Source organism: Taudactylus pleione, unplaced genomic scaffold, assembly GCF_031769625.1.
Source record: "Taudactylus pleione unplaced genomic scaffold, aTauple2 ptg000893l, whole genome shotgun sequence".
NCBI lineage: Eukaryota > Metazoa > Chordata > Amphibia > Anura > Myobatrachidae > Taudactylus > Taudactylus pleione.
The window spans coordinates 617,940-630,072 of NW_028285294.1; the positions used below are offsets into that span (position 1 = coordinate 617,940).

At 49.8% G+C, this 12,133-nt stretch overlaps 1 protein-coding gene across 2 annotated transcripts in view; it reads right to left on the bottom strand.

The window, feature by feature from the left end:
* DCAF1 (DDB1 and CUL4 associated factor 1) overlaps window positions 1-11,624 on the bottom strand; it is a 39,227-nt gene extending 27,603 nt beyond the window's left edge. The window contains exon 1 of one of the 2 annotated variants that reach the window (XM_088459075.1): window positions 11,491-11,624. In XM_088459075.1, coding sequence (XP_088315201.1) covers window positions 11,491-11,530 — 40 coding nt within the window. In that variant the 5' untranslated portion in view covers window positions 11,531-11,624. Of the gene's footprint in view, window positions 1-11,462 lie in introns of both variants that reach the window. The other variant, XM_088459076.1, reaches the window with a different exon arrangement.
* Window positions 11,625-12,133: the final 509 nt, after the last annotated feature.

The following is a 12,133-nucleotide window of genomic DNA, read 5'->3' on the forward strand; positions in this document are numbered from 1 at the left end:
TGGCACTATGACATAAGTCACAGCACATGTATGTTATATGGGTCAGTAACACTGGCACTATGAGATCAGTCACAGCACATGTATGTTATAGGGGTCAGTAACACTGGCACTATGAGATAAGTCATGGCACATGTATGTTATGGGGGGCTTTATAAATACACAGTGACATTACTGAGTGCAGGTCTTGCTCTTACACCTACTCACTGCAGCATCACTATCAGTTATATCTGACTTTATCCATCACAAGCAGATTCTGCCCTCTGGGTGCTCAGTGTGATCACTAAATCAGGGGCAAATCTGCGGGATAATTACACAGACCCAGCGTCAGACACACAGGCGCCCAAGTACAGGAGCCAGCAAGAGCACAGAAGCACCGGGTCAATGTCATGCCCTAAGCAATACTTTATCTGGTGCCCCTTACATTGCAGCCAACCCCACCACCAGCCATGGCGCTCATATTGCTGGACTACATGGCCCATGCCCAACAGTGTAAGATAGTAAAAGCAGAAGTCCCTGTCTTTACACCAGGAGTTACAGCACTTACCATGTGCAGGCGCAATAAGGGACGGACACAGCTCCCCCAGAAATCCCACCAATCAGACACACACAGAATATGGCAGCAGGAGTTACAGCACTTACCATGTGCAGGCGCAATAAGGGACGGACACAGCTCACCCAGAGATCCCACCAATCAGAGACACACAGAATATGGCAGCAGGAGTTACAGCACTTACCATGTGCAGGCGCAATAAGGGACGGACACAGCTCACCCAGAGATCCCACCAATCAGAGACACACAGAATATGGCAGCAGGAGTTACAGCACTTACCATGTGCAGGCGCAATAAGGGACGGACACAGCACCCCCAGAAATCCCACCAATCAGACACACACACAGAATATGGCAGAAGGAGTTACAGCACTTACCATGTGCAGGCGCAATAAGGGATGGACACAGCTCCCCCAGAAATCCCACCAATCAGAGACACACAGAATATGGCAGCAGGAGTTACAGCACTTACCATGTGCCGACACAATAAGGGACGGACACAGCTCACCCAGAGATCCCACCAATCAGACACACACAGAATATGGCAGCAGGAGTTACAGCACTTACCATGTGCAGGCGCAATAAGGGACGGACACAGCTCACCCAGAGATCCCACCAATCAGACACACACAGAATATGGCAGCAGGAGACCTATAGCGCCATCTGCTCTTTCTGCATCTTTTCTACTTTCACATTCATTCATACCCACTTCTGCCGAGGACATTTCTACATAGAAATATAGGGAGCGATTCAATTATTAGCCCCCGCAGCTGCATGTGCCGGCGGGAGCATACATTTCAGCTCACAGCCCCCGGAGCTAAACCCCGTCTGTTTGGGCGCGATATGCATGGCCGCTCAAACACCACTGAATATCGCACCCTGATCTCCCGTCACTTTAGATAGGGGGCGATAAAACAATTGAATCGTCCCCATAGTGTTCATTCTAGCACCCAGCACCTGTCACAACCTGTGCAGTTCCGCTTTCCTGTCTGGGGTGTCGCTCTCTGCTCTGGTGCTTCTAGCACACTCAGCTGATGCAACAAACTGTTGACGCACAGACCAGTGTGCTAGAAGCACCAGAGCAGAGCGCGACACCCCAGGCAGGAAAGAGGTACTGCACGGGTTGTTACAGGCGCAGGGTGCTAGAATGATCACTATTAATACATTAAAGACTATAGCTTAGTTCAGATATACAGATTTCCTTTCCTATTAAAGGGCTAGGCCGCCATTATGTCCTAGTACAGAGCATGTGGTACTGCATCCTATAGTCCTAAGCATTCACACACAGAAGGGAATCTGCAGGCGGCAGTCACATAGTAACACAATCCATTCCCGGCGCTCGCAGTAACATTCCCCAATAACGGACACTTGTTACATTGTTTATACAGAGACCAGTGTGTGTCCATAGTAACCAGTCTGATATTCAGTATCCATCCTACTGTGGTTACATGTAATTCACTGAGCAGCTCCATAGTCACTTACCATTTATAACTATACAACTAACATATTCCTGACATTACTGCTATATATGCAAATATCATAAACACTTGATGTATTATTTCTATGTAACAGCGTACACTGTATATATAATTTTCATCTCTGGGGGCTCTATAAAGTACACCGCATCCGTACAAACGGAATATGCTGCGCTATATAAGAAACTTCATAAATAAATATTGTTTTTTTATGTACAATTAAGAAATAAATAAAAACTGAACAAAGATTGATTATTAGACGTCGCTTATGTAGTGTTATTTAAGGTGTTCCCTAAATAACCCCCACCCACAATTCTATGTAACACTATAGATTTATGGAGCATACACACGGTCAGATCTGTCAGATGAACGATTTGAACGATTTTTAACTGTATTAAAATGAATGGAATCGTCCAAGTCTGACTGCAAACACATCAGATGTCAGATATCGTTATCTCACACCCGGGATCGCGCATCGTTCAAATCGTCCATCTGACAGATATGTCAGATTTTCCTTCAGATATGAATGATTTTTTAAATAGTTATCGATCAGATCTGAAGAAAAATCTGACCGTGTGTATGCACCATAAGATCTGGTCTCCGCAACACACAACGTTTAATTCAGAGTATATCTGTAATAACTATGAGTTACTCTCACACACTTCCTACAGTCTCTTTTCTACACTCGTCTCGCAATCTCTCAGCTGCCTCCTGTCACTATACTCCATGCTGGTCTCTGGTATTAGAAGACAGATGTCACAGCCAGCCAGGATCAGTCAGCCCCTCACCCCTATGTCCCAGAGTAGAAAATTGGGTCTTTAAAGCTGCTATGCTTAACAGCTCATACTGGGACTTCTAGTTCCACAGCAGAAGGCATGTCAGTGTGTGCGCGTCACCTCATGGCAGCTTAGTACCATCCCTTCTGGTGCCATTTTACTGTCTTCTGGTGACAGTATAGTACTTCTGTTTGAGTCATGGTGGGTCTGTCCTCAGGAGGAGGGGGAACACTACCACTCTGTCCCCGGGGGGCAGCATGCTACCGCTCTCTGTCCCCGGATGGCAGTAAACAGCCATGGCCAAAAGTTTTGAGAATGACACAAGTATTGGTTGTCACAAAGGCTGCTGCTTCAGTGTTTATGATGACAATTTGCATATACTCCAGAATGTCATGTAGAGCGATCAGATGAATTGCAAAGTCCCTATTTGCCATGACAATGAACTTAATCCCCAAAACAACATTTCCACTGCATTTCAGCCCTGCCACAATAGGACCAGCTGACATGTCAGTGATTCTCTCGTAACACAGGTGAGTGTTGACAAGGACAAGGCTGGAGATCACTCTGTCATGCTGACTGACTTAGAATAATAGACTGGAAGCTTTAAAAGGCGGGTGGAGCTTGAAATAATTGTTCTTCCTCTGTTATCCAAGGTTACCTGTAAGGAAACACGTGCTGTCATCATTACTTTGCACAAAAAGGGCTTCACAGGCACGGATATTGCTGCTAATAAGATTGCACCTAAATCAACCATTGATCTGATCATCAAGAACTTCAAGGAGAGAGGTTCAATAGCTGTGAAGAAAGCTTCCGGGGCGCCCAAGAACGTCCCAAGTGCCAGGACCGTCTCCTAAACTTGATTCAGCTGCGGGATCGGGGCATCACCAGTGCACAGCTTGCTTAAGAATGGCATCAGGCAGGTGTGAGTGCATCTTCACGCACAGTGAGGCGAAGACTTTTGGAGCATGGCCTGGTGTCAAGAAGGGCAGTAAAGAAGCAACTTCTCTCCAGGAAAGACATCAGGGACAGACTGATATTCTGCAATAGGTACAGGGATTGGACTGCTGAGGACTGGGGTAAAGTTATTTTCTCTGATGAATCCCCTTTCCGATTGTTTGGGGCATCGGGAAAAACGCTTGTCCGGAGAAGGAAAGGTGAGCGCTACCATCAGTCCTGTGTCATGCCAACAGTAAAGCATCCTGAGACCATTCATGTGTGGGGTTGCTTCTCAGCCAAGGGAGCGGAATCACTCACAATTTTGCCTAAGAACACAGCCATGAATAAAGAATGGTACTAAAACATCCTCCAAGAGCAACTTCTCCCAACCATCCAAGCACAGTTTGGTGAGGAACAATGCCTTTTCCAGCATGATGGAGAACCATGCCATAAGGCAAAAGTGTTAACTAAGTGGCTCGGGGAACAAAACATCGAAATTTTGGGTCCATGCCCAGGAAACTCTCCAGACCTTAATCCCATTGAGAACTTGTGGTCAATCCTCAAGAGCCGGGTGGACAAACAAAAACCCACAAATTCTGACAAACTCCAAGCATTGATTAGGTAAGAATGGGCGGCCATCAGTCAGCATATGGCCCAGAAGTTGAGTGACAGCATGCCAGGCGAATTGCAAGAGTCTTGAAAAAGAAGGGTCAACACTGCAAATATTTACTCTCTGCATAAACTTAATGTATTTGTCAATAAAAGCCTTTGACACTTATGTAATGCTGTAATGTTACCTCAGTATACCATAGTAACATCTGACACTTATGTAATGCTGTAATGTTACCTCAGTATACCATAGTAACATCTGACACTTATGTCATGCTGTAATGTTACCTCAGTATACCATAGTAACATCTGACAGTTATGTAATGCTACCTCAGTATACCATAGTAACATCTGACACTTATGTAATGCTGTAATGTTACCTCAGTGACCATAGTAACATCTGACACTTATGTAATGCTGTAATGTTACTTCAGTATACCATAGTAACATCTGACACTTATGTAATGCTACCTCAGTATACCATAGTAACATTTGACACTTATGAAATGCTGTAATGTTACTTCAGTATACCATAGTAACATCTGACACTTATGTAATGCTACCTCAGTATACCATAGTAACATCTGACACTTATGTAATGCTGTAATGTTACCTCATTATACCATAGTAACATCTGACACTTATGTAATGCTGTAATGTTACCTCAGTATACCATAGTAACATCTGACACTTATGTAACGCTGTATTGTTACCTCAGTATACCATAATAACATCTGACACTTATGTAATGCTGTAATGTTACCTCAGTATACCATAGTAACATCTGACTAAAAAGGTATAATAACACTGAAGCAGCAAACTTTGTGAAAACCAATACTTGTGTCACTCTCAAAACTTTTGGCCATGGCTGTATGCTACCGCTCTCTGTCCCCCGGTGGCAGTATGCTACCGTGCCCTGGTTCGTGGTGCAGTATACTATTGCTCTCTGTGACCCTGGCGTCAGCGCAGTAGCCCTCTCTGTGACCCTGGCGTCAGTAAAGTACCTCTCTCTGTGACCCTGGCGTCAGTATAGTACCTCTCTCTGTGACCCTGGTGTCACTATAGTACCTCTCTCTGTGACCCTGGTGTCAGTATAGTATCTCTATGTGACCCTGGTGTCAGTATAGTACCTTTCCAGGTCCTGGTGTCAGTGCAGTACCCCTCTCTGTCCCCTGGTGTCAGTATAGTACCTCTATGTGACCCTGGTGTCAGTATAGTACCCATCTGTCCCCTGGTGTCAGTATAGTACCTCTCCGGTTCCTGGTGTCAGTGCAATATCTCTCTGTGACCCCTGGTGTCAGTGCAGTACCTCTCTGCGACCCTGGTGTCAGTATAACACCTCTCTGCGATCCTGGTGTCAGTATAGCAACTCTCTGCGACCCTGGTGTCAAGTTAAGTACCCCTCTCTGCGACCCTGGTGTCAAGTTAAGTACCCCTCTCTGCGACCCTGGTGTCAAGTTAAGTACCCCTCTCTGCGACCCTGGTGTCAAGTTAAGTACCCCTCTCTGCGACCCTGGTGTCAAGTTAAGTACCCCTCTCTGCGACCCTGGTGTCAAGTTAAGTACCCCTCTCTGCGACCCTGGTGTCAAGTTAAGTACCCCTCTCTGCGACCCTGGTGTCAAGTTAAGTACCCCTCTCTGCGACCCTGGTGTCAAGTTAAGTACCCCTCTCTGCGACCCTGGTGTCAAGTTAAGTACCCCTCTCTGCGACCCTGGTGTCAAGTTAAGTACCCCTCTCTGCGACCCTGGTGTCAAGTTAAGTACCCCTCTCTGCGACCCTGGTGTCAAGTTAAGTACCCCTCTCTGCGACCCTGGTGTCAAGTTAAGTACCCCTCTCTGCGACCCTGGTGTCCGTATAGTACCTCTCTGCGACCCTGGTGTCCGTATAGTACCTCTCTGCGACCCTGGTGTCCGTATAGTACCTCTCTGTGACCCTGGTGTCCGTATAGTACCTCTCTGTGACCCTGGTGTCCGTATAGTACCTCACTGTGACCCTGGTGTCAGTATAGTACCTCTCCGGGTCCTGGTGCCAGTGCAGTAGCCCTCTCTGTCCCCTGGTGTCAGTATAGTACCTCACTGTGACCCTGGTGTCCGTATAGAACCTCTCTGCGACCCTGGTGTCCGTATAGTACCTCTCTGTGACCCTGGTGTCCGTATAGTACCTCTCTGTGACCCTGGTGTCCGTATAGTACCTCACTGTGACCCTGGTGTCAGTATAGTACCTCTCCGGGTCCTGGTGCCAGTGCAGTAGCCCTCTCTGTCCCCTGGTGTCAGTATAGTACCTCACTGTGACCCTGGTGTCCGTATAGTACCTCACTGTGACCCTGGTGTCAGTATAGTACCTCTCTGTGACCCTGGTGTCCGTATAGTACCTCACTGTGACCCTGGTGTCAGTATAGTACCTCTCCGGGTCCTGGTGCCAGTGCAGTAGCCCTCTCTGTCCCCTGGTGTCAGTATAGTACCTCTCTGTGACCCTGGTGTCAGTATAGTACCTCTCTGTGACCCTGGTGTCCGTATAGTACCTCTCTGTGACCCTGGTGTCCGTATAGTACCTCTATGTGACCCTGGTGTCAGTATAGTACCTCTCCGGGTCCTGGTGTCAGTGCAGTACCCCTCTCTGTCCCCTGGTGTCAGTATAGTACCTCTCTGTGACCCTGGTGTCAGTATAGTACCTCTCTGTGACCCTGGTGTCAGTATAGTACCTCTCCGGGTCCTGGTGCCAGTGCAGTAGCCCTCTCTGTCCCCTGGTGTCAGTATAGTACCTCTCTGTGACCCTGGTGTCAGTATAGTACCTCTCTGTGACCCTGGTGTCCGTATAGTACCTCTATGTGACCCTGGTGTCAGTATAGTACCTCTCCGGGTCCTGGTGTCAGTGCAGTACCCCTCTCTGTCCCCTGGTGTCAGTATAGTACCTCTCTGGGTCCTGGTGCCAGTGCAGTAGCCCTCTCTGTGACCCTGGTGTCCGTATAGTACCTCTCTGTGACCCTGGTGTCAGTATAGTACCTCTCTGTGACCCTGGTGTCAGTATAGTACCTCTCTGTGACCCTGGTGTCCGTATAGTACCTCACTGTGACCCTGGTGTCCGTATAGTACCTCACTGTGACCCTGGTGTCCGTATAGTACCTCTCTGTGACCCTGGTGTCCGTATAGTACCTCTCTGTGACCCTGGTGTCCGTATAGTACCTCACTGTGACCCTGGTGTCCGTATAGTACCTCACTGTGACCCTGGTGTCAGTATAGTACCTCTCTGTGACCCTGGTGTCAGTATAGTACCTCTCTGGGTCCTGGTGCCAGTGCAGTAGCCCTCTCTGTGACCCTGGTGTCCGTATAGTACCTCTCTGTGACCCTGGTGTCAGTATAGTACCTCTCTGTGACCCTGGTGTCCGTATAGTACCTCTCTGTGACCCTGGTGTCCGTATAGTACCTCTCTGTGACCCTGGTGTCCGTATAGTACCTCTCTGTGACCCTGGTGTCAGTATAGTACCTCTATGTGACCCTGGTGTCAGTATAGTACCTCTCCGGGTCCTGGTGTCAGTGCAGTACCCCTCTCTGTCCCCTGGTGTCAGTATAGTACCTCTCTGTGACCCTGGTGTCAGTATAGTACCTCTCTGTGACCCTGGTGTCAGTATAGTACCTCTCCGGGTCCTGGTGCCAGTGCAGTAGCCCTCTCTGTCCCCTGGTGTCAGTATAGTACCTCTCTGTGACCCTGGTGTCAGTATAGTACCTCTCTGTGACCCTGGTGTCCGTATAGTACCTCTATGTGACCCTGGTGTCAGTATAGTACCTCTCCGGGTCCTGGTGTCAGTGCAGTACCCCTCTCTGTCCCCTGGTGTCAGTATAGTACCTCTCTGGGTCCTGGTGCCAGTGCAGTAGCCCTCTCTGTGACCCTGGTGTCCGTATAGTACCTCTCTGTGACCCTGGTGTCAGTATAGTACCTCTCTGTGACCCTGGTGTCAGTATAGTACCTCTCTGTGACCCTGGTGTCCGTATAGTACCTCACTGTGACCCTGGTGTCCGTATAGTACCTCACTGTGACCCTGGTGTCCGTATAGTACCTCTCTGTGACCCTGGTGTCCGTATAGTACCTCTCTGTGACCCTGGTGTCCGTATAGTACCTCACTGTGACCCTGGTGTCCGTATAGTACCTCACTGTGACCCTGGTGTCAGTATAGTACCTCTCTGTGACCCTGGTGTCAGTATAGTACCTCTCTGGGTCCTGGTGCCAGTGCAGTAGCCCTCTCTGTGACCCTGGTGTCCGTATAGTACCTCTCTGTGACCCTGGTGTCAGTATAGTACCTCTCTGTGACCCTGGTGTCCGTATAGTACCTCTCTGTGACCCTGGTGTCCGTATAGTACCTCTCTGTGACCCTGGTGTCCGTATAGTACCTCTATGTGACCCTGGTGTCAGTATAGTACCTCTCCGGGTCCTGGTGTCAGTGCAGTACCCCTCTCTGTCCCCTGGTGTCAGTATAGTACCTCTCTGTGACCCTGGTGTCCGTATAGTACCTCTCTGTGACCCTGGTGTCCGTATAGTACCTCTATGTGACCCTGGTGTCAGTATAGTACCTCTCCGGGTCCTGGTGTCAGTGCAGTACCCCTCTCTGTCCCCTGGTGTCAGTATAGTACCTCTCTGTGACCCTGGTGTCCGTATAGTACCTCTCTGTGACCCTGGTGTCCGTATAGTACCTCTATGTGACCCTGGTGTCCGTATAGTACCTCTATGTGACCCTGGTGTCAGTATAGTACCTCTCCGGGTCCTGGTGTCAGTGCAGTACCCCTCTCTGTCCCCTGGTGTCAGTATAGTACCTCTCTGTGACCCTGGTGTCAGTATAGTACCTCTCTGTGACCCTGGTGTCCGTATAGTACCTCTATGTGACCCTGGTGTCAGTATAGTACCTCTCCGGGTCCTGGTGTCAGTGCAGTACCCCTCTCTGTCCCCTGGTGTCAGTATAGTACCTCTCTGGGTCCTGGTGCCAGTGCAGTAGCCCTCTCTGTGACCCTGGTGTCCGTATAGTACCTCTCTGTGACCCTGGTGTCAGTATAGTACCTCTCTGTGACCCTGGTGTCAGTATAGTACCTCTCTGTGACCCTGGTGTCCGTATAGTACCTCACTGTGACCCTGGTGTCCGTATAGTACCTCACTGTGACCCTGGTGTCCGTATAGTACCTCACTGTGACCCTGGTGTCCGTATAGTACCTCTATGTGACCCTGGTGTCCGTATAGTACCTCTATGTGACCCTGGTGTCCGTATAGTACCTCTCCGGGTCCTGGTGTCAGTGCAGTACCCCTCTCTGTCCCCTGGTGTCAGTATAGTACCTCTCTGTGACCCTGGTGTCCGTATAGTACCTCTATGTGACCCTGGTGTCCGTATAGAACCTCTCTGCGACCCTGGTGTCCGTATAGTACCTCTCTGTGACCCTGGTGTCCGTATAGTACCTCTCTGTGACCCTGGTGTCCGTATAGTACCTCACTGTGACCCTGGTGTCAGTATAGTACCTCTCCGGGTCCTGGTGCCAGTGCAGTAGCCCTCTCTGTCCCCTGGTGTCAGTATAGTACCTCACTGTGACCCTGGTGTCCGTATAGTACCTCACTGTGACCCTGGTGTCAGTATAGTACCTCTCTGTGACCCTGGTGTCCGTATAGTACCTCACTGTGACCCTGGTGTCAGTATAGTACCTCTCCGGGTCCTGGTGCCAGTGCAGTAGCCCTCTCTGTCCCCTGGTGTCAGTATAGTACCTCTCTGTGACCCTGGTGTCAGTATAGTACCTCTCTGTGACCCTGGTGTCCGTATAGTACCTCTCTGTGACCCTGGTGTCCGTATAGTACCTCTATGTGACCCTGGTGTCAGTATAGTACCTCTCCGGGTCCTGGTGTCAGTGCAGTACCCCTCTCTGTCCCCTGGTGTCAGTATAGTACCTCTCTGTGACCCTGGTGTCAGTATAGTACCTCTCTGTGACCCTGGTGTCAGTATAGTACCTCTCCGGGTCCTGGTGCCAGTGCAGTAGCCCTCTCTGTCCCCTGGTGTCAGTATAGTACCTCTCTGTGACCCTGGTGTCAGTATAGTACCTCTCTGTGACCCTGGTGTCCGTATAGTACCTCTATGTGACCCTGGTGTCAGTATAGTACCTCTCCGGGTCCTGGTGTCAGTGCAGTACCCCTCTCTGTCCCCTGGTGTCAGTATAGTACCTCTCTGGGTCCTGGTGCCAGTGCAGTAGCCCTCTCTGTGACCCTGGTGTCCGTATAGTACCTCTCTGTGACCCTGGTGTCAGTATAGTACCTCTCTGTGACCCTGGTGTCAGTATAGTACCTCTCTGTGACCCTGGTGTCCGTATAGTACCTCACTGTGACCCTGGTGTCCGTATAGTACCTCACTGTGACCCTGGTGTCCGTATAGTACCTCTCTGTGACCCTGGTGTCCGTATAGTACCTCTCTGTGACCCTGGTGTCCGTATAGTACCTCTCTGTGACCCTGGTGTCCGTATAGTACCTCTCTGTGACCCTGGTGTCCGTATAGTACCTCTCTGTGACCCTGGTGTCCGTATAGTACCTCTATGTGACCCTGGTGTCAGTATAGTACCTCTCCGGGTCCTGGTGTCAGTGCAGTACCCCTCTCTGTCCCCTGGTGTCAGTATAGTACCTCTCCGGGTCCTGGTGTCAGTGCAGTACCCCTCTCTGTCCCCTGGTGTCAGTATAGTACCTCTCTGTGACCCTGGTGTCAGTATAGTACCTCTATGTGACCCTGGTGTCAGTATAGTACCTCTCTGTGACCCTGGTGTCAGTATAGTACCTCTCCGGGTCCTGGTGTCAGTGCAGTACCCCTCTCTGTCCCCTGGTGTCAGTATAGTACCTCTCTGTGACCCTGGTGTCCGTATAGTACCTCTATGTGACCCTGGTGTCAGTATAGTACCTCTCCGGGTCCTGGTGTCAGTGCAGTACCCCTCTCTGTCCCCTGGTGTCAGTATAGTACCTCTCTGGGTCCTGGTGTCAGTGCAGTACCTCTGTGTGTGTGTGAGTGCACTCATTCCCTGCCCCTGTACCACGCTGTGGCCCCTGCAGGGCAATGTCTCTCCCAGCAGTTGTCACTCCCCCGTCAGAGACCGTCTCCCAGTGCCATCACCTCTCCGGTATAACGGTCTCTCTCTCACCGGACAGCCGCCGCCGCCTCCGTCCCTCACGTTCTCTCATACACCGCTCAGATGGCGGCGCTCAGATTGCACGTCACTGTCCCGCGCGCGCTCTCTTTCCCTCCACACACAGGGGAGCCCGGACAGGACCGCGCGGGGGGAGCTGGGAAGTGTAGTTCAGGCCGTGACGTGTGGAAGGCGCCCCGGCGTCCATGATGTGATTGGCGTCTATTGTGCGTCTGGTCTCCATATTGTGACTGGCGGCCATTTCTTGTGTGAGAACGGCAGACATGTTATTACTGGGTGGGGGCGTCACTGTCGTCGCTCCGGCAGCCATGTTGTTTCTCGGGATTATTGTGCACTGTAGCCGGCAGCCATGTTGTGATTGGCTGTTGGGAATAGCAGGAAGTGTGACCATGATCCTAGCCTATAGGTATTATATTGTATACAGGAAAAATAGGTTCAGGAACTGTGGGTGGAGCTATAGAAAAACAATTTATATATATATATTAGTATTTAGAAAATAAGGCACTTAGAAAGGCCTTTAAAATAAAACTAATCTAATGGAAAATACATGTTGGCCCAGGACATTACATGAGAGGTTCAGGGTTCCAGCTGAAAAATAGCCCTGTATACAGGTGACCTATTAACCCTGTAGGAACCT